General features: G+C 39.7%; 4 protein-coding genes across 5 annotated transcripts; 2 read left to right on the top strand and 2 right to left on the bottom strand.

Annotated features, from left to right (window-relative positions):
• The first annotated feature begins 1,644 nt into the window (after positions 1 to 1,644).
• LOC111657786 (5-hydroxytryptamine receptor 3A-like) lies at positions 1,645 to 6,239 on the top strand. The gene is made up of 9 exons (XM_023410099.2): positions 1,645 to 2,182; positions 2,296 to 2,441; positions 2,731 to 2,775; positions 2,858 to 2,964; positions 3,063 to 3,232; positions 3,593 to 3,708; positions 4,000 to 4,210; positions 4,325 to 4,480; positions 4,631 to 6,239. Exons 1-9 carry the CDS (start codon positions 2,083 to 2,085, stop codon positions 4,885 to 4,887), a joined length of 1,308 nt encoding a protein of 435 aa, XP_023265867.1. The 5' UTR covers positions 1,645 to 2,082; the 3' UTR covers positions 4,888 to 6,239.
• On the bottom strand, positions 5,448 to 8,444 carry LOC111657733 (Golgi apparatus membrane protein TVP23 homolog B). The gene is made up of 7 exons (XM_023410030.2): positions 8,384 to 8,444; positions 8,134 to 8,201; positions 7,890 to 8,034; positions 7,413 to 7,502; positions 6,787 to 6,912; positions 6,567 to 6,695; positions 5,448 to 6,471 (listed from the first exon to the last, which is right to left on the bottom strand). The coding sequence occupies exons 1-7, from the start codon at positions 8,393 to 8,395 to the stop codon at positions 6,445 to 6,447; spliced, it is 597 nt and encodes a 198-aa protein (XP_023265798.1). The 5' UTR covers positions 8,396 to 8,444; the 3' UTR covers positions 5,448 to 6,444.
• A 616-nt stretch (positions 8,445 to 9,060) lies between these two features.
• LOC111657739 (proton channel OTOP2-like) lies at positions 9,061 to 12,741 on the bottom strand. Of its 2 annotated transcripts, none has more exons than XM_087175080.1 (6): positions 11,881 to 12,741; positions 11,639 to 11,775; positions 11,479 to 11,537; positions 10,625 to 10,767; positions 9,672 to 10,519; positions 9,061 to 9,582 (listed from the first exon to the last, which is right to left on the bottom strand). In XM_087175080.1, the coding sequence occupies exons 1-6, from the start codon at positions 12,314 to 12,316 to the stop codon at positions 9,412 to 9,414; spliced, it is 1,794 nt and encodes a 597-aa protein (XP_087031206.1). In that variant the 5' UTR covers positions 12,317 to 12,741; the 3' UTR covers positions 9,061 to 9,411. The 2 variants fall into 2 exon arrangements, with proteins under 2 accessions (XP_087031206.1, XP_023265804.1); XM_023410036.2 differs by having other exon boundaries at positions 9,672 to 10,522; positions 11,881 to 12,738.
• A 426-nt stretch (positions 12,742 to 13,167) lies between these two features.
• Positions 13,168 to 19,617, top strand: ush1ga (Usher syndrome 1Ga (autosomal recessive); the record flags this gene model as incomplete). The annotated part of the gene is made up of 3 exons (XM_023410046.2): positions 13,168 to 14,703; positions 17,997 to 18,459; positions 18,928 to 19,617. Coding segments are annotated over exons 1-3 (1,317 nt in total), but the record flags the coding sequence as incomplete, so codon positions are not given.

The raw sequence follows: 19,617 nt of genomic DNA, 5'->3' as shown, positions 1-19,617 counted from the left end.
AGAGGAAAAGGTGTGAGAGCAATAAAAATAAAACTTTTATTAGGCCACTTAAGTGGTTATATAATAATTATTAATACTATTAAGCTGTGATTTCAGTAAAAAAAAAACAACATGACAGTAACATTATGTTGCAAGTCGGAATGTTTGAGTGAGAGTGCGTGGGTGTTATGTTCAGGGTTATGCAGTGTACATTACAAGCCTGGCTGTGTTATACGCAGGTGAGGGGGAGTCAGTAGAGGCAGGGTTTCTGCAGGTATTAGAAAATGGGCAGAGACCGTGCGGCTGTGACAGAAAGGAAACTCATTCTGCCACTGCAGTGTAAGGGGCAGGAGGAGTCAGGACCAGGCAGCAACGGCCTTCATCATTTTAACTGGAGCCATTGTGAGATATTGATAGAGGAGCAGCCTGAACTGTGTGGAAATGTCATGAAACAGTAAAACAGTCATTTTCCTGTCAAGCCAGAGACCTGAGGGGTGATAACCTCAGTGGTGACTGTTAATGATCAGGTCAGTCACGGTATGGAACGATGCCAAATGTTCAAGATAAAGAACCTTAAGTTTCCTGGCAACATCCAGCCAGCCAAAAGATGACGGATATAGCTGAAATTATACAGCCTGTCAATTCAGAGCGTGGACTGGAAATTGCACTTGATGCACTTCACTTCATTGGCGACACAACAATACTGTATGCCAATACAAAGTGTCATGGTTTGCTATGGCAGACACTTTTTGTTAGTTTTGTTTTGGAGTTTTTGCACTTCCTGTTTTATTTTGTAATTGGTTTCCATGTGTGTCAGTGTTTTTGCTTCCTGTCTTGGTCCTGTGTCTGTGATTGTCTGCCCCGCCCTAATGTGTTTCACCTGTGTTCAATCACCCTTGCCTCCCTTGTCTATATAGTCCTTGTGCTTCCCTTTGTCTGTGTTGGTTCGTCTTTTTAGTTCAGGGTTTGTTCACGTCTGTTCATGTCTGATTTTTGGTTAAATAAACCTGCCTGCACCTTTCCCCAAGAGTTGACTGCATTTGGGTCCAACTTACCACACATCCTGACACAAAGATGGAAACATCTGGTTTGAGCATCTGTCTTTTTTCTGTTATAGAAACAAATGCCCTCTTAAATGAATACCCTCTGCCATCTTCCTCCTAAATTCAAGGTGGAATAGCTAGATGTTGTTTTAACTTATTCTCTACTAAGATACTGTTACTGTTTTGTAGTTATTAACTTTATTGTCTTTTATCTTTTGGTCTTGGTGTTGTATTTATGTGCCCTGTGTTTTTATGTTTTTATGTGTGCTCAATGCATATATTCCACTGCTGCATACCCAATTGCCCCACTGGTGACAATAATAATAGAGTTATAGATTCACTGATTGATTGATCTTAAATTTCTACATCATTATAGATGACACACACCACCACCCACATACTTTTAAATATATGGAATATATATTGTAGGAGTGCAGATTCTAACTAGTATTACTTAAGATAATAAGCTTGTGATTGAATTGTTCATGTACGTGGCAAAAAAACGACAAATGATGAAACCAGAATTCATCACCCAGCTGTCAGTGTTTTTAATGGCTCATTCTGTGAGAAGACACGCTATCCAGCGACTACACTGAGACCAGTCTCCAGTCTTTGTCCTGACACCCATGACTGGGAGTGCTGCCTCTTAGGTAAGGTAAACTCATGTCTCCATTATTGGCTGCTTCAGCTCACTCTCCTCTAATGACAGCCATAGTCCCATTGTAATGCAGAGCAGTGCAGCCTGCTGTAATGACAAATAGCAGCTGGAACTACCTGTGCCCGCTGGCAGGTAAACAGACAGTGGGAGCAACTGCACTTTTGTTCTGACTGTTTACACACTGAGGGACATGCTGAACATATTGTAATTAATCACGCAAAGGTATTCTTACACACCATTGTGGGTCGTTCACATTGTCTCCTAGTGCACTTATGTGGGTGATGAGTGCTGTGAATATATGGTCAGTCGCCACAGACGGGCCTATTTAAGAGTCATGTCAGGCTGAAACCTGAAGAAAGACTGGCACACAGCTGTCAGTCAGTCTGCAGTTATCAGTCATACATGAAGTATAATAGTCTGATTCCTGCAGTGATGCTTTCAGAAACATTCAGATCCCACAATCTGGGGATGGCCGGCTTCTTACTGGGTTTACTAACAGCTGGTAAGTGCAACTTATATTCCACAGAGCAATGTTTAAAGATCTAATATACTGGGAGATTTATTTATTATGTATCTTATTAAGTAGTTTTGGTTCACATTTGTCTCTGATTTTAGGACGTGGATGTGCTGAACCCAGCTGCACAAATCGCAGATGTCTGGCTGAAATGTTGATAAATAAAAATTTCTCATCTCAACCACAGTATGAAAACTGCACCCAAATAATACACGTGCCTTTCATTGAGTACCAAACTTTGTCAGTTGTAAGTATTGTCTTTTATATTTTATGAAAATTAGTTTTTTCGTTTTAGATCTCTCATAACTTGACAAGAATTTATGATTGTTAAAATTGTGTGGCAGTGCTTTATTATTTAAAATGTCTCTATTTATCTAATTTCACCTGTTAATGTAATTCTGCTTAGCATGTTGGAAATGTATTTTGACCAGGAGTTCTCACCAGAAGTCTGTTATAACATTTCCAACAGCACTCCAGTAGTTTTGATAGTTTGCCTAACCTCATTTATTTTATCTATATATATATTTTTTTAACAGGACACAAAGAAGCTCCGCCTAAATAGTCGCCTGCAAGCAACAATGGTAAGTGTCAAGACACTTTCAAGTGAACAAAAAGAAACGGAGGGTATGTTTCAGTAACATTCGTTTTGATCTTGCACCACAGGTATGGAGAGATGATGAGCTGAGATGGAACACATCTGTCTACCAGTATGATGAAGCGGCCCTGCCGGTAGATAAAGTCTGGACCCCAGAGATCCGTGTAACAAATGGGTAAGTCAGTCACACAGCAGAAGAGCTTCCGGCTACAATCACAAATTCACTTCATGGACGGGTTGATCTGACACATCTGTCGTCTCTCATGTGTGTAGGATACGAACAACCATGCAGCACAGCTCCCGTGATCTGCTGGTGTACAGTAACGGCACCCTGAAGCACACCGTGATCATAAACGCTGAGGTGAACTGTGAAGTCAATCTGTTCAACTATCCCTTCGCTGCTGATGAATGTCCTGTCGCAATCCAAACCTGGGCCGCTGGCGGTGAGCTCAGCACATCACTTAAATACAAATATCAATACAATATTCCATTGAAGATTTGAAGTGAGAATTTCCTGATTTTGTATATTTTTAAAATTTTTTTTTTCTTTTGTTTGTTTGGGGGGTTTTTTGCACTGTTAAATTTGGAAAAATCTGATAATAATTATATATTACATGTCTTTTAGTGTCTCATTCATAATTTTGCTCAGGGAAAAATACAAGTGTGACTGCAGCACTGACTCTTGCACCAAACTCACTCTTAATTTATCTCAATTAATGCATGTTTGTGGCTATTTATTTCTTGTCTGTACAAGTATTATGCAAAAAAAAAAACAATGTTAAAGAAGACTTCACTTCATTCAGAATGTGGTACAAAGCTGGTACTGGGTGAATTGAGGATGGTTGATGGTACCCACGGAGACTGGGAAACTGATCAGGTGGACTTACAGCAACAAAGAGATGACCGCAATTACATCATGGTAAGTTCATAAACCTGAGAAATATGAATTTATTCTTAATGATTGACTAATTTTCTGGTATTAACCTAAAGGGATTTAACTTTTAAAAGCCTGTGTGATTGTAACATGTCTGATGTGGTTAGAACTAGAGACGATTAGTGAATTAATGGTTGGTATTCAAATACAGCCACAGAGGAGTCTGCAGAACATTTTTAAACGCTCAAAAGACAGTATTATGTTTTTGTATTAGACTACCAGCATTTTGTATTAGACACATGTAGAAAATTAAGTGTTTACCACCATACTCCTCAGGTGTCACTGAGCATCAGATATGTCAACCCCTTCATTACATTATTGCTGCCCAGTATTCTGATCGTCTTGGCTGATGTTATCAGCTGCACCCTGCCGCTGGGAGGCGGTGAGCGCAACTCTTTCAAGGTCACCCTGGTGCTCAGCTTCACCATGTTCCTCATCATCCTCAATGAACAGCTCCCTGGGGACAGCAAGTGCAGCCCCATCATCCGTCAGTCAGCTCGCATGCATGTCACAAACACGCACACACACTCACAATACAGAAACAAAATATATGAATGTCTAAAATGTATAACTCTGAGTCATTTAACCATCTCTGCTGCAGGGATCCACTTCTGTGCTTGTCTGGTGCTTTTGGTGTTCAGCATGCTGCTGTCTTTGGTGCTGACACGAGTGGCAAAAGATGGCCTCATTTCCTGCTGCTGGTCCAAAGGGCCAGTGCCAAAAAACACAGGAAACAAGGAGGAGAAAGAGGATGAGGGTGAGGAAGAGTTGACTGTTAAACATGTGTTGAGTTTGTACTCCGATACCTTTGATACAGAGATGAGTTGTGTTTTGACTCTTGTTTTTTGACGAAAAAAAGTGCTCCTATATATTCAGTCCCTCTCTATGGCTACTTCAATCCCTACAGAAACCAAACCTGACATCAGTGTCATTCAGCTGAATGGTTCAGAGGAGGACAAACAAATGCTCAGAAAGGTGGTAAACTTCCTGGAAGCTTTTGAAGCCAAGGACAAGGAATCTGAGAGATATCAGAAGATTGCCAACACACTGGACAAGATATTTTTCTGGTTCTATCTGGTTTTTGGCACTCTGTACTTTTGTGCCATGACTTATGTGATGGTAAAGTACAGATGTGAAGTTAACCATTTTGATTTCTGGTACTAATACAACTGATTAACTGTGTTTTATTGTGTATCTATCTATCTATACATATATGTGTGTATATATATATATATATATATATATATATATTTTTTTTTTTTTTTTTTTTTTCCAACTGAGTCATGTATATCAATTTATTGTATAACACTGGGACACATAGCAAAGCCACGTTCCCTCAGCAAATACAATATATTAAATCCAATGAAAAGACATGATGGAGGGATGTAAGGGATACTGAATCTGCTCAACACTCATGTTCCTTTGTTGCCACCTTGTGGTTGAATCATTTACTGCAGGCAGACTGGTGACCTGCTGCACTCCTCCAGGTACTCTTGACTTGGATCTGATGAAATTTTAACCAGCAGGACTTCAGCTTGAGTTGAATATTTCACAACTGTTTATGCCCACCAAAAAAACAAAGCTGCTTAAAGGCAGTACACTTTCATTCTAATAACATAATGTTAGATTCAATTGCAAAGTAATATAAACTAATGTTCTTAGTGGGCATGTTTATCTGCAGTAGTCAGGAAGGAAGTTATAGTTGAATTATGACACTTTTAACCTGTGTTTTAATGTTTTTATTTAGAGTTGCTTGAACATATTCTTCACAATGTGCCACAAGTAAGATTAACATTTCAAAAATTATATAAAACTTTATTGTCCAAAACTATTTCCCAGAGAGTCCTGGGTAAATGACCAGTTCATGTATAAAATTGGAATTTTAAACACTTTTCCCAACCATACCATACAATGTCAATCATAACAAACTTTTTTTCTTTTAACAAAATAGAGTTAAAACACAACATCCAGCAATGGTCTAACTATAAAGTTGAAAACCTTGGTTTGATTAGCAGCCAAAATAAGGTAACACCTCAATCAATCTACATTTTCCCAAAATGTCCTTTGACAAAATCTCAAGCCAACGGGAATAATATCTCCTACATGTGAAACATATTTTAATGCTTTAATTTTTAGAAGTGCCCTTAATTCAGGACACTGTCTTGATCGAAAATCCTCCCATGTATCATGGATTTTAACATTACCCTCTTAATGTTAATATGTTTACAGTACTATGCACCTTAGTACTGGAATGAGGAGCAACACTATGGTTGTGTGTGTGTGAGATAGTTGTTTTGAGTGAATGAAATATCTTGTTGTGATCTTGTGTTTATCTCATTTATTCTCTGGTCTCCCTTTCAAAAGACATCTTGAACCCAATAAGATTTACTAAATAAATAAAGCTTTCCTTGAATAGACAAACAAACAAACTAACTACTGGCAGAAGAAATATAACTCTCCCTGAACTCTGCACTTATGACGATCTAAATAAATGTATGACATTCAATCTCAAAAAACTATATTGTATTTAATTTGAATTTATAGAAAACTTTGGCAACTACTCTTGAATATATAAATCAGTGAATTCAGAAGAAACACATTCAAAACCCATACACCCTCAGAAAAGACCAGCCACCTACAGGAGTCAAGGTAAATACAATGTGTTCATCCAGTGTTGTTCTCCATCACACTGCAGATGCTTGTCACTTGTCCTCTTCAACTTCAAGGTCCCTCCGTTTTCTTCATTGCCTTTGGTAAAAAATTAAAACAAATCAATAAATACTAATGTAACAACTCATTAGACAAATAATGGAAGAAGGGGATTATGATTGCTATTCAAATACCTGTTTAAAAATCTGGACACCAAGGTAGTTCTTTGCCATGCTTGTCAAGTTGGACCTTCCACCCACCTTGCATCTCACATAACCATACAAGTTGGCCCATTGTAAAACCAAGCCCAATATTACAACAGCCTGTGGGGCAAAATCACAAACAGGAAATGAGACATGAACCGACAATTAGCAGTTATTTAGACACACACTTGCACAGAATCTCTGAACTGACCAGCCATTTTATCCTGAAGGAGAAGATGGTGCTGAACACGAAGATGATCCAGAAGATAGGGCACACGATAAGTCCAAGCCAGAAGATCCGTGACTCAGCGCTGGATGTTCGGTTCGGACTGTGTGTCTGTTAACAAAAGTAAACAAGGTTTCATCATGACCAATGTTCCCATTGTGGCACATGATAGTTCTAAGAGAGAACAAAGCAGTAGTTTTATGTTACACTACCTTCAATTGTCTAACAGGGTCATGCGGCTACATTACAGGGTAAAAATGCTTAACAAAACTTACACTGACGCTAACAATACTGCAAAGTGCAGTCAGTATATGAAATTATAGATGCATGCACAATATCTTCCACAAACTGTAGACAGGGATACAGTCGGCTCTGTGTTACTTTAAATGTCCCTCCATTTACAGAGAATGCTATTACTTTACAGAAAGCCGGGGTTGTGTACCGTCATGGTCATGATTAATTGTCAAAAAGAAACATGATGAAGCCGTTAAATTATCTTGTTTTTCTAACTGTGTGCCTTACATGTGAGAAACCTTTTATCTTGAGCTGAAAAGAATTCTGTGCAAATACCAGCAAGGCATTTTGGATGTACCTGATGAGCTTCCGCTTACCTTCCTTGACTCAAACACCCAGTGGCTCTTTCCATCTTCATCCACTTGATTCCACCACCGAAGGCCTACCATCAATCTGCCGGAGACGTTCTAAACAAAAAAACAAATTCATCTGTAAATGAAAACCAGGTACTTTGGTTTCTGCACTTTTCCATTTATTCACAAAAGAAGTAAATTAGAAAACGAAAACAAAAAACACAGACTTCATCCAACATGGGACCAAAAAAATACCAAATTGTAAAGTGATAGTAGGGTTTGAAACTGTCGGTCAGACAATTACAATGGGAATGGGACACTTTATAAACTAAATTATTAATCAATGAATGAAGAAAATCATTGGTAGATTAATAAATAATGTAAATAATATTTAGTTGCAGCCTTAAATGTTACACAAGCACAGGGGTGCGGCACAGGGTTACGGTAGTTAAAGTTAATATAATTTATTTCCATAGATAAAACATAACCTGAGCTGCTCACCTTGACGGTCCAGAAGTCACATGACAGCAGGAGGATGATGGTGACCATACAGGCAATGAAACGGCTGCTGATAATGTCGCATAACAAGTAGACCAAGATAGCACTTGTTCGAAAGAAGAGATGGAAAAAGGAAGCCAGGGGCTGCCTGAAAGACAGATTATCGTTTTATTCTTCGGAGTTTAAGTAAAACATTTGGTCAGAATAGAGGGCAGTTGGTTATGACCAGAAAAGTAGCAAATCTCACCTAATTTTAGACTTTCTTAGCCTGCTGTGGTCATCATCCTCACCAAAAAGAGGAGCGTCGTGAGAATCCTGAAAACATTAGCAAGTTAACGCTAACGCTGCACACACCAAACTAAATACCTGTGTCCTCGGCTTGGTTCGTAAGTCATGAGTATTTACGATTAAAATATTGATTAAGACAAAGATTGCAACATATACACACAAATATTCTGCTTTATATTGTCACAAAATCTAGTTTAGCACCGAATTACCTGTCTCAGCATTTTGATTTTTAACACTTCACGATGTATTTCCTGGTGACGTGGTTGTAAACAAAACCGTGTGCTAAGGACCCCAGACCGGCGTGGCTCTAAAGTTGCCTGACTTAAAGGTAAGCCAAAATGAATGTCGCTTGTGATTATTGTAATATTTTATTACTTGTATTTTTGAATTGCAAGTTCTTTCAGATGCTTTGACAAAAGGTTTCTTCACTACGTTTGATTAACTGACTGTTTGCTAACTGTTTATGTTCATTAGGGAAATTATTTTCATTACCTATCAACATTAGATCAGCAAATCGTGTATCATGGACATTTCAGTCTCTTAAAGCATGTTCAAAATGCCCAACAGTCCAAAAAAATATAATGTAACTATAATGTAAGACCTAGATAAAAAATAAGAAAATATCAACATTTATAGGCTGGAACTAGGTACGGTTTGGAATATTTTCTTGAAAAATTATTTAAACAATTAATTGTTTATCAATATAGTTGCAGATTAATCAACCGACTAATTGGACAGTTTTGAAAAAAATCTAAAGTATATTCCAGCCAGATGTAGCAGACTTGGTCTTTCAAAATACACTATTAGGTAGCAGTGGTAATAATGATAATAATAATAATAGTGATAATAATAATCGTAGCAGTTGTTGGCACAATAAATCATTCCCTTTCATTCAATATTTCATCTTATTTTATTGCTTCTCTTTATTTACTGCACATACAGGCTGACGCATAAAAGTTCAAGATCAGCTTCACAATGGATTTTTTTTTCTTTCACCTTCTGAGATAACATTTTGAATAAATTGAATACGGACTACAACATAACAAGAGACATCAAAATATAAAGGCTATAATATGATGAGAAACATCACATGATGATATTCGTCAGTCAGTATCTATGTCACAAACAGAGGGAAATAACAATAAAACAAAGCATCATCATAACAAAGTACAATTTATACAAAACAGCTTTATAATGTCAAAGCAGTTGGCTGGACATGTTTGTTTGTCCTGTAGTGCTATGAGGTCAGATAAACCTCAAACAGACTGGCGACTGAATGCATGCGGTAAAAGATGCCAAATGGAAGTCCAACATTGACAACAGCAGCCCACATGTTGAAGTTGTAAAAATTAGTTTCGGTGTCATGGTCAAACTGGGGACGAGCGCCGAATGCTGGCATGATCCACAGCTGTCAAAGACGGAAACAAGAGAACAGGTTGAGTATTTGGTCAATTTTCAAACAGTGAATTTCAGGCAGTGAGGGAGAATGGTACTCACTATGATGTTGCCCATCAGTAGGAACGCACAGACCTCCTTCAACACTCGTCTCTTCCATGACAGTCTGGGTCTGTGCTCAGCCGAGTGGCCATGCAGGGTGTGCTCTGTGAGTACTGGGCTTGGCTTTGTGTCCATGTTTGATCCTTCAAGGCTGCTCAGATCTTTTTCTGGCTGCAGCACGTATGGATTTGCAACCACGGTGATTGGGTGCACCTCATGGAAGGGCTCCCGATGGAGACCTTCGATTATGAAAAAGTTCTGCATGCCGAGCTGGATCACCATCAGGATAGCCCAGGCCAGGTTTAGTCTGTTTAAATGGCCTTTTGCTCCAGTTCCAATCATTGCTACTATGGTGAAATAGCTGATGATAAATTGTCCCAGTGAGGCTCCCACCAGCAGCCCCACATCTAGACTGCGTGTGGGGTTTTTCTCTGATACATGTTCCCTGCGGTCCACCTTGTAGACAGCGCAGCCAATCAGGGTGGAAACTGACATCGTGGTAACTATGACTATATTCATGACAAAGTGCATCATCACTGCTTTGTCTTTCTTGTAATCGTCATCATCATCTTTTTTTTTCATTTCCACCTCATATGCGATGAAGGTTGCCAGACCTGCCACCACTAAGAGAACTCCCATGACTGGACCCAGAAATACATCCTTCAGGTGGAATTTGATTTTGTGGTGGGAGTGTTCATCTGCTACTCGACTTACATTTTTCCACATGACATAGGCCATGGCAGAAGCAAAGAGACTATACTCAATATTGAAGGGGTACAGGTAGTAGTAGGCTTCCTTGAAGATGCTACATGAAGTGTGGCTGCACTTGCACTTATCGTCTCCATAACCTGCTGTTATACATGACAGAGCACATGAAGAGAGAAAAGTATTAGGTTGTGGTAATTTTATTGATTTATTGAGTCTACTTTAATAGCTAAATCTACTTTAATTACCTCTACTGATGTACAGGTTTCGTCCGGAGAGTTTAGTGTCGTTGCTTGGATAGTCGGGAACAGTTGTTTGGTGAACGGACTCCTCAGTGACCGCTGTCATCCACACAACCAGATTTGTGGAGAGGGTGAGCATCAGACCACAGCTGAATAAAAGATGAGGGAAACAATGATTAGAGACCATAACAGCAGCAATAAACATGATCTGCTTTACCAGGCCGTGTGCCATAGTATCAACATTTAATGTTGCATCTAATAATAATGTGTTTTTTTTACTTTATTTGGTTTTCAAACCGAAGCTGTTGAGCTTGCGATTTTAGGGCTAAAACAATTTGTTCATCAATTGAGGAAATCGGCAACAATTTTGATAACTGATTAATCATTTAAGTCATGATTTTAAGCAAAATACCAAAAAATATATTGGTCTTAGCTTCTGCAAATTTGAATATTTGCTGGTCACCTTAGTTCCCTATATTAACAAACTGAACTGAAAATGTTCATCAGAATTAACATTTTATGATCATTTATAAACCAAATGATGAGTTGATTTATTGAGAAAATCATCACCAGATTAATGCATAATGAAAATGATTACTAGTTGCAGCCCTATTACAGTTTACTCTAATAAGAATAAAATAATAATTGCACCTTTTCAAATGAAGAGAAATTTTTGTTTTTAGCAATGAAACAATGTATGTCCTGTAGCAGAAACTTAAATATAAAAATGCTCTCAATTGTTCACCTTATGTTACAGGAGAAGAATTAATTCTAAGTATCAAAATGAATGCCCTCGGTGCCGTATGTTTACAAAGACAGAAGGATGAGAAAAAGAGGAAGGAAACTGTTTAATCGCCTACCGTGTAATGTTCTTTTGTAGCTGCACACAGTCCTTGGCGTGGATGCAAAAGAAGTATGTCTGCAAATTGATTTCAGAATTATATAAATATTTTACAACCATAAAGGCTCAAGTCTAAAATGTAACCTGTGTAGCATGTTGGCATTTTTAGGCATTTTTACCTGCACAAGTAAGAAAACAAGTTGCACCACAGGGAACGCAACCTTCACAGCAGAATCACAGTGGAGGTAGCCCACATAGCTGGCTATCTTGAAAATGTCCATGATAATACTGAGCAGTCCAAACAGCACAAGTCCTCCTGAAGGAAAAAGAACATGTAGAACAGGGGATTTTTTTTTTTAAACCATTCAAAATTGCTCTGTAAATAAAACTTGATTCTAAAGCAAGCGGAACATTTACTTACCCTTGAGCCATACCGGTCCAGCATGGGCATCCTGATAAACAACAGCATTTTCTTTCCTGGTCGTGTAGATGATGTAATAAATCATCCAGATGGAGGTGAGGAGGAGGAGGATAATAAGATAAATCTGCACGTGATAGATTTTGATGTTTACATCGTTGTGAGCGCTGCCACTGGCCAAGGCGCAGCCCAGGATCAGAATGTTTACACAGATGATTCCAGAAAGCATCCATCCCCAGTTTCGCTCCCTCTCCCTCACGACTCCACCGGAGGAGATGTCCAGGTCGGGTTCGGATGTGTTCTCCGCTCGACTCGGTGTGTTGATGTTGTTGGAGAGGTGGACTTCCTCCGTCTCCCTGTCTTTGGCTGTCATCCTGCATGGTTCACAGGGATTGCCATCGGTCAGGCAGTTGCAGGGATGGCCAGTGTTCAAACACATGATGCTTCTCGCAAAGATCTATTCACAAATGAGTTGTTCGTTTGAATCTGGCTGCATGTGAGACATTACAGGTTTAACAGCTACACCCACTCTCTGCCTTCCTTTAAAGCCAGTTCCCGCCCAAGTGAAACTTTTCCATGGGCAACAAATCAGCATAATTGTCACCCTGTAGGTGCTACACAAAAGAGCAGTTTCAAATCAACAAATGGTATTTAATTTCCTCTTCTTGTGGCTCCTATTTTGGCAGCAAATGCATGTTAACAATGTACTGAATAATAATTCACAATCATGTTTATGTAGAAAGTCATCTACACTATCCCTCTCCATCCCTGATAAAATCAGGAATAACAGGAAAATTTAAATAGCTTTATAATAATATAAGAATAGCTCCTATTGTTTAGCAAAATTGAGCTTTTATTCTCAGTGACCTTCTAATAATAAAGGAAAGGTTTCAGGATACCTGTAAGCCTACCTGGTGTAGTGTGATCCTGAGAAACATGCTGAAGCGTCATGGCTTTTATATGCCTCCAAAAACACAGTGGTTTACTGTACAAAGAGTCATAAATGTCAATAAATCTGTTATGAACAACACCATATTATTACCAAACACAGTGTGTTTTGCACAAAATATTAATGTAAAGTTCAAAAGATGTTTCCAGGAAAACCCTTTTCTGACCAATTCATAATACAAGAAAACCGGTTCCTTTCCAGATAAACAGCAGTTTTTTTGATTTTGTACAAATAGATTTTTAATGGCAGTCACTTTAAAAGAAAAAAAGTTTTAGCTGCATGCACAAAAGAAATGCTGATGATGCTTATTGTTAAACAAAAACTATATGTGACATTAAGCATCAAAAACATTTTTTAATTATTATTTTGTCTTCATAGAAAATTTGTAGGTTTGATATGTTCTGCTGTCTTTGTCTTTGTATTCATCTTAAGCCCGGTCTTTAGCTGCAGCTGACCACATGCCGGCATGCGTTACAATCTAAATGTGATCTAAATTCTCTAAGGAGGCGTAGCATGCCGTTATTTGCCTATCTTTTTTGGTTCACTGCTTGAAGGGAATACTTTCAGCTCTTTAATGCTATTCATGGCTCATTGAAGAGATGTGCCCCTGTATCTTCTCACAGCAAAGTGCCTGAGGTGGAGTACATGAAAAGCCTGGCCACTATCTCTGCCTATTGTTATGGAAGTTTCAGCTGGGTTGTATGTCTGACACCTTCATTCTCTGAGGCACTAGTTGGACTGTACTTATTTTAGATCAGTGGGCAAAATTATAGCCGTTTCATCAGGGTGGGGCTGACAGCAGAGGTACTTTTTTTATTGCAACACTCCATCATTGTCACATTGATTAGTAAATCTTACTAGTGACGTGAAGTTCACAGTGATAACAATGGTTTACTGAAAAGAACAAGGAAAAACAATGTCAACACAGTGCTTCAGATTCTTGGAACTGAGTAACACCTCTCCGGTAATAGTTTTACTTGACTGTCGGTATACTCCTCATTTCCTGAACAAGTTTATGCAGCTCTGCAACTTGGGTGCAGCAGTTGGTTTTGGCTTGATGTCTCTTCCAGTGTGATGATGAATGAATTTGAAAGAGTGACAGAAAGTTGTTGAAATTTCTTCTGATTTAATCACATACAAATGTAAATGTTCTACCAGATCAACCACAGAGATATAGATATATCATTTTCAAAACCATTAAAATCTATATCAGCTGAAAACAGCTTGATCCACATACTGTGATAAATATAAATATAAGTCATTACTGAGACTCTCAGTCATACAGGCACAGGCAGGAGATCATAAACAAATATACACGTGCCGTTGAAGTCTCAGTAGGAATGTTACAGGAATAGAGACGTCAGTAATAACTGATCTGGTGGGTGCATTCCGTTATTACACCCCTTTCCCTCAGATTACTTTTAATGTGTCTGTTTTGTGGAGTTTGTTGTTAGGCTCCCCAGCCTGTTCTGGATCACATCGGCCACGGGGAGCACTATTCCCCACGCCGTGGACATCGTGTCGTCCCTGGATACCGGCGACGCTGCTCCGCTGATCAGGAGGAAACTCACTCTGGGGAAACGGTGGGACAAACGGGCGCTACAGCCGCTCTGTGCCCACCACATGCCCACATGACGACGACGACGACGACGATGGTGGTGTTGGTGTTAATGAAGCGGAATGGAGTCGAGCAGGGCGGACTAATTCTGCACGATGAATGACAGGTACCACAAGGCGGCCCGGGACGGCTACCTGGACCTGCTGAAGGAGGCAACTCGGAAGGATCTCAATGCTCCGGATGAGGATGGCATGACACCGACGTTATGGGCTACTTATCACGGCAACCTGGAGGCTCTGCGGCTCATCGTGGCGAGGGGGTGGGTATAGAAAGTTTATGACTTAATGAGAACGTGTGCGGAAAACTTTAACGTGACTCATAAATGTCCATTTCAGTCATTTTGGGAAGGAAAACACCGCTAGAACAAAAATGAACAATTTTACCACTTTCCTTTGTTATTTTTTTCAGTATCAGATTATGTAGAATATGTCCAATAATGACCTTATTTCAAGTACCTCACTTAAAATAAGTAATATTTTAATACTGGAACTACTTAAAGACATTTTTATTTTAACATAGATTTTAATGATGAGCGAACAAACGAGCTTGAATCATTAGGAAATCCTTCTACTAATTAGTATCACTAACAATGTAGGTTATCTCTCACAGTGTGCAGCAGTAATTTCAGTCTAACATACTCAAGGAAAAGAAGAGGCCTTGACATACTGCAAAAACATTCACCCCAGGCTGTGCTCCTGGCTAAAAAGAAGCACGGTTTGAAATAAATAACCTGTTCCGTAACTATGTAGTTATACTATTTGGTCAGGTCTGAAAAGTCCAGGTGTTGGGTTAGACACTGTATTTTAAAATGAAGAGTATTGCAAAGATTAAACTTACTAGATCTTGGCAGGCCTATATCCAAAAATCCTCCTGTTGAGGTTTTCCAGTATGGTGATAGCTCTGTAACCACCTTCTAGGGGCTATATACTTTGGTTATTGCTAAAAGATAGTTGGTCATTTTCAAAGTTATATAGGACTATTGATTCTGTAAACAATGAACGCTTCCATTACATTTAAGATTGATGACACTGTTCAAGGTCAACTGATTAGTACAGCCGATGCTCAGCGGTCATTATTTATAAAAACAAGAGCATGATGGCCTATAAAACAGACAAAAAATATACTATACATTTGCCTAATAAAACAGTACAGACCATTAATTCAATAGGGTGCATCATGGCAGAAATATGATACATTAGTGTTTAATTTTTTATTTTTTATTATGAAATTGAACATTTTTATTGGCTTTTAATTTCTTTTTTTTTTTTCTTTCTTTTTCTCAATATCAACAATGGATACATGCTGTTTTAAGGAATGATAGAATCAGCTGCTGTGTGAAGACATGCCTCTCATCAACAAAATGTGCAAATGTGACTGCTATTCATGCACTGTTGGGAAGAGGAAACACACAAGAGCTCATTCCTCATCTTTTCTGGCTGACCTGGTTTGCATGCCAGCCAGAAAAATGGGCTCCATTATGAATCTGCTTCATTGAGTAAAGTGTGTAAGAGGCTTATGGTAAAAGTGAGACAACATTATTTATCAGTGCTCACTGAATGCAAAAATGTCAGCACTGAGGACAGACACATTTATTTTCACAGTTGTCTTGAAGCAATGCCAGCAGCAAACGCTTCCTGTGCTAGGTGATAATACTAAATTCACTTTTTCCCACGGATTCAGTGCAAACAAGGCTCTGGATGCATTCAGGTGCCAAGGACATAGCATTCCTGTATTGATAGCAGAAAACATAAACTCCTGATTGACAGGAGGTACTAAATTAAACATGAATAGCTGCCATAATGTGTCCCACAGGCACCACACTCGTGAAACCCTGGGATATATTGAAGAGACGTTTAATGCTCCTTGATAATTTCATGGGAACGATGCCATGCTCTGCTATATTTGGCAAATATATTGCATTTGGCGACCTGCAGTGACATCAAGCTGTCATAGGAGGTGAAGATGCAAACAGCCCATAATAAACAGGGCAGGGATAAGTTAGCAGCCCTATCACAGCTGCGGTCAGCATTTTACTGGTACATACATAAATTATGACACATAAAGCTATCATGTTCGATGGTCCCAACCACTGACAAGCATATTGTATAATCTTCAGTTCAGGAGGTGATAAATGTTTCCTCTCAACAGAAAAATAGAACATAGCTAATTGCTGTTTATCTTTTCACATCAATTTATAGCATTTTATGGCACTATTATATGTCCCTCCATCTATTTTTCGCCAAGGGTTAACTGTAATTCCTTTGTTTGATCATTGTTTTATTGTCTTTTTCTGGGCTGTTTGCCACCTGCACTCCATCATGCTCACTGCTGACAACCTTACACAAGCAACCTGTGACCCTAAAACTCCTTTCTCACTCTAATTTTTTAAACCCAATTCTGTCTAGGTGAACAAAAGAAAGAAAGCAGGGGCCTGAAATCAGAGTGGGACTTTGCCAATCGCTGCCCAGGTTGGGTCCAGCAGATCTGACACACATTCCCTGTGAAAACCTTACAACGCAATGCATCAATAATAAATCTGCACTTCGACAGTCGCTTCACCTCCATCGCATCAAATATTTAGCAGTCTGTAGGTGGCAACATTGGAGGATGGAGACTTAAGACAGTTCAGTAAACATGTAAATTTAGGGAGTGCGATGCCAACTAGAGGACTTAACTGAAAAAAACAGAAGCACACATTTTAAGTTAAAATTGTATCAACAATATTTTGTTGCAGTGGCCACAAACAAGCTGTAAATCATGAATAAATCCTAGCGATGCTTAACGGAATATTAGACTGGACAAAATTTTAATGATGAGCGAACAAACGAGCCGTCTTACTGAATTGGAATTCAGGCTTATGATGGGAAATAAAAGTACAAAAAGCAGCATACACATCTGTTCTTCATACCACCCATCCAGCTGTAGCACTGTATGTTTTGACTTGAGGAATTCAGTGTGACATCACCAGCCATGCACAATTGTGCTTTTTGAGTCAGGCGTAACCTATTCGGCCTCCCCTGAAACTAGATACAGGCAGTGTAGCAGTGGTACTGGGAAGCCTGTGGTCGTATTACAGGCTGACAGCAACAGTGCAGCACACGTAGAGGTAACCTTAAGGTCGGGGACTGTCAGCCAAGGGTAAATATTGCTTATAATTTTAGGTATGGCCCTGCATAATAGTACATTCCCTGTGTAGCATCCTTTTGATAAAACCTTCCTATTTGTCAGGTGGTCAGAGCTTTTAAAAAAAGGAAGCTGCCTATAGAAGATCTATGTTTGGTTTTCCAAAAAGACAATGTGGTGTTTAGACTATAAATTATTAACCAAGGCTCCATTAATAACCCACGGATGGCAGGTCAGTGCTGAAAAACGTAATCAAAACATCACATGCTTACTCATGAATGAATCATCTAAACAGCAGACCAAGGAGGCAGCCTTTATCCATAATCTTTCTCACAGTCAGAACAGGGATGAAAATATTTATTTAGCCAATCTGATACATGTTCTCTGAGTTTAAAGTTTGCATCTGATATGTTTCTCATGACTCCGCAGAGGAAACCCTGACAAGTGTGACATATGGGGGAACACGCCACTCCACCTGGCAGCCGCCAATGGTCACCTCAGCTGCCTTTTCTTCCTGGTGTCTTTTGGTGCCAACATATGGTGCCTGGACAACGACTACCACACGCCGTTGGACATGGCTGCCACAAAGAATCACATGGATTGCGTCCGCTACCTAGATTCCATCGCATCCAAGCAGACAGGCCTCAATCCCAAGCTGGTCAGCAAGCTGAAGGACCGGGCATTTCGTGATGCCGAGCGACGGATCAAAGAATGCGTGAAGATGCAGAAGAAACACCACAAACGCATGGAGCGAAAGTTTCACAAAGAGGCTTCTGAGGCTTCTGAGGCTTCTGCATCAGACGTTATGAGTTTTTCCAGTTACACCAGCAGCTCTCTTAGCCACAAGCTGCGCAACTTCAATGCAGCAACCGTCAGTGTGCCATATTCTCAGGTCAGGAGTCTTCTTAACTGCATAATTTAGCAAGACTGCTAAATACCACCATGGTGACAGACAATGCTAACATGGTGTAGTTTTTTCAAACTTCACCTTCTTAGCTACAACGTAACTAACAAAATTGAATGGAAATTTTGGTGATGGTGATGGTGATGGTGTTAGAAGAAAAGTTATTACAATTCATCATCTGGCAACCATGAATATATGTCCAAAATTTCATGTCAATATATCCAGAATTTGTCAAGCTTTAGTCTGGAGCAAAGTGGTCAACTGACTGACTGATCAACAGACCATCACTACCATCCTTAACACCATGCTGCTTCCGCATATCATATGAAACCAGTAGCTATGTGAAAAGTATCAAAAACATATGAATCAGTCTTAAAGCTTCTAAAATTGCTCTGTGTTAAAGTAAGAAATACACTGTCTTTATGAATATTTCTTGTTTTATTCCTGTCCTTTTAGGCTACTCTCCATGCCACAAACCGAGGGAAGACAAAGATCCAGAAGAAGCTAGAGAGGAGGAAACAAGGAGATGGGACCTTTAAAATCTATGAAGATGGAAGGAAGAGTGTGCGCTCCCTCTCTGGACTTCAGCTGGGCAATGATGTCATGTTTGTCAAACAGGGGACGTATGTAAATCCAAAGGACCGTGGTCGCCGCAATGTTCGTGACATGTTCCCCAGAGACAATGATGATGCCATTTCACGTGCCATGAGCGAGCCGGACCTCCACGGTCCCGATGTGGACTATTCTGAGATCAGCACCGACTCTGGACATGATTCTCTGTTCAACCGGCCCGGTCTGGGCACCATGGTCTTTAGGAGGAACTACGTGAGTGGGGGGATGTTTGACCTCGGTGGTCGGGACGAGGCAACTGTGGACCGGTCGGGCAATAATGTGCGTTTACGCAGTCGGCTGCAGCATTACCCGAGTCTGGATGCAGACAGCATTGGCAGCGCACGCAGCCTACAGGAGAGGAATGTGGAGGACCTGCCTTGGGAAGAAGTAGAATTAGGGCTGGACGATGACGATCAGCCTGAAACAAGCCCTCTGGAAGTTTTCCTAGCCACACAAAGCATGAGCGAGTTTTTCTCCATCTTCAAGAGGGAGAAGATTGACCTAGAAGCGCTGTTGCTGTGCTCTGACCATGAC

Source organism: Seriola lalandi, unplaced genomic scaffold (assembly GCF_002814215.2).
Source record: "Seriola lalandi dorsalis isolate HSWRI2012SDOR001 ecotype SW California unplaced genomic scaffold, Sedor1 jcf7180002054412, whole genome shotgun sequence".
Classification (NCBI taxonomy): domain Eukaryota; kingdom Metazoa; phylum Chordata; class Actinopteri; order Carangiformes; family Carangidae; genus Seriola; species Seriola lalandi.
Note: the sequence above shows the minus strand (reverse complement) of the source record. Positions and strands in the feature narration are given on the sequence as shown.

Excerpts from the sequence above, each read along its gene's own strand:
- LOC111657733 (XM_023410030.2), bottom strand. Across the intron at positions 8,035-8,133 it reads CTAAGAAAGTCTAAAATTAG|GCAGCCCCTGGCTTCCTTTT; the intron begins GTGAGATTTGCT and ends TCTGTCTTTCAG. Across the intron at positions 6,696-6,786 it reads CCTTCAGGATAAAATGGCTG|GCTGTTGTAATATTGGGCTT; the intron begins GTCAGTTCAGAG and ends TTTGCCCCACAG.
- LOC111657786 (XM_023410099.2), top strand. The coding sequence starts at position 2,083 with ATGAAGTATAATAGTCTGATTCCTGCAGTGATGCTTTCAGAAACATTC. Across the intron at positions 3,709-3,999 it reads ATGACCGCAATTACATCATG|GTGTCACTGAGCATCAGATA; the intron begins GTAAGTTCATAA and ends CATACTCCTCAG. Across the intron at positions 4,211-4,324 it reads CAAGTGCAGCCCCATCATCC|GGATCCACTTCTGTGCTTGT; the intron begins GTCAGTCAGCTC and ends TCTCTGCTGCAG.
- LOC111657739 (XM_023410036.2), bottom strand. The coding sequence starts at position 12,316 with ATGTGTTTGAACACTGGCCATCCCTGCAACTGCCTGACCGATGGCAAT. Across the intron at positions 10,523-10,624 it reads AAACCTGTACATCAGTAGAG|CAGGTTATGGAGACGATAAG; the intron begins GTAATTAAAGTA and ends CATGTATAACAG. Across the intron at positions 9,583-9,671 it reads TACTGATGGGCAACATCATA|CTGTGGATCATGCCAGCATT; the intron begins GTGAGTACCATT and ends CGTCTTTGACAG.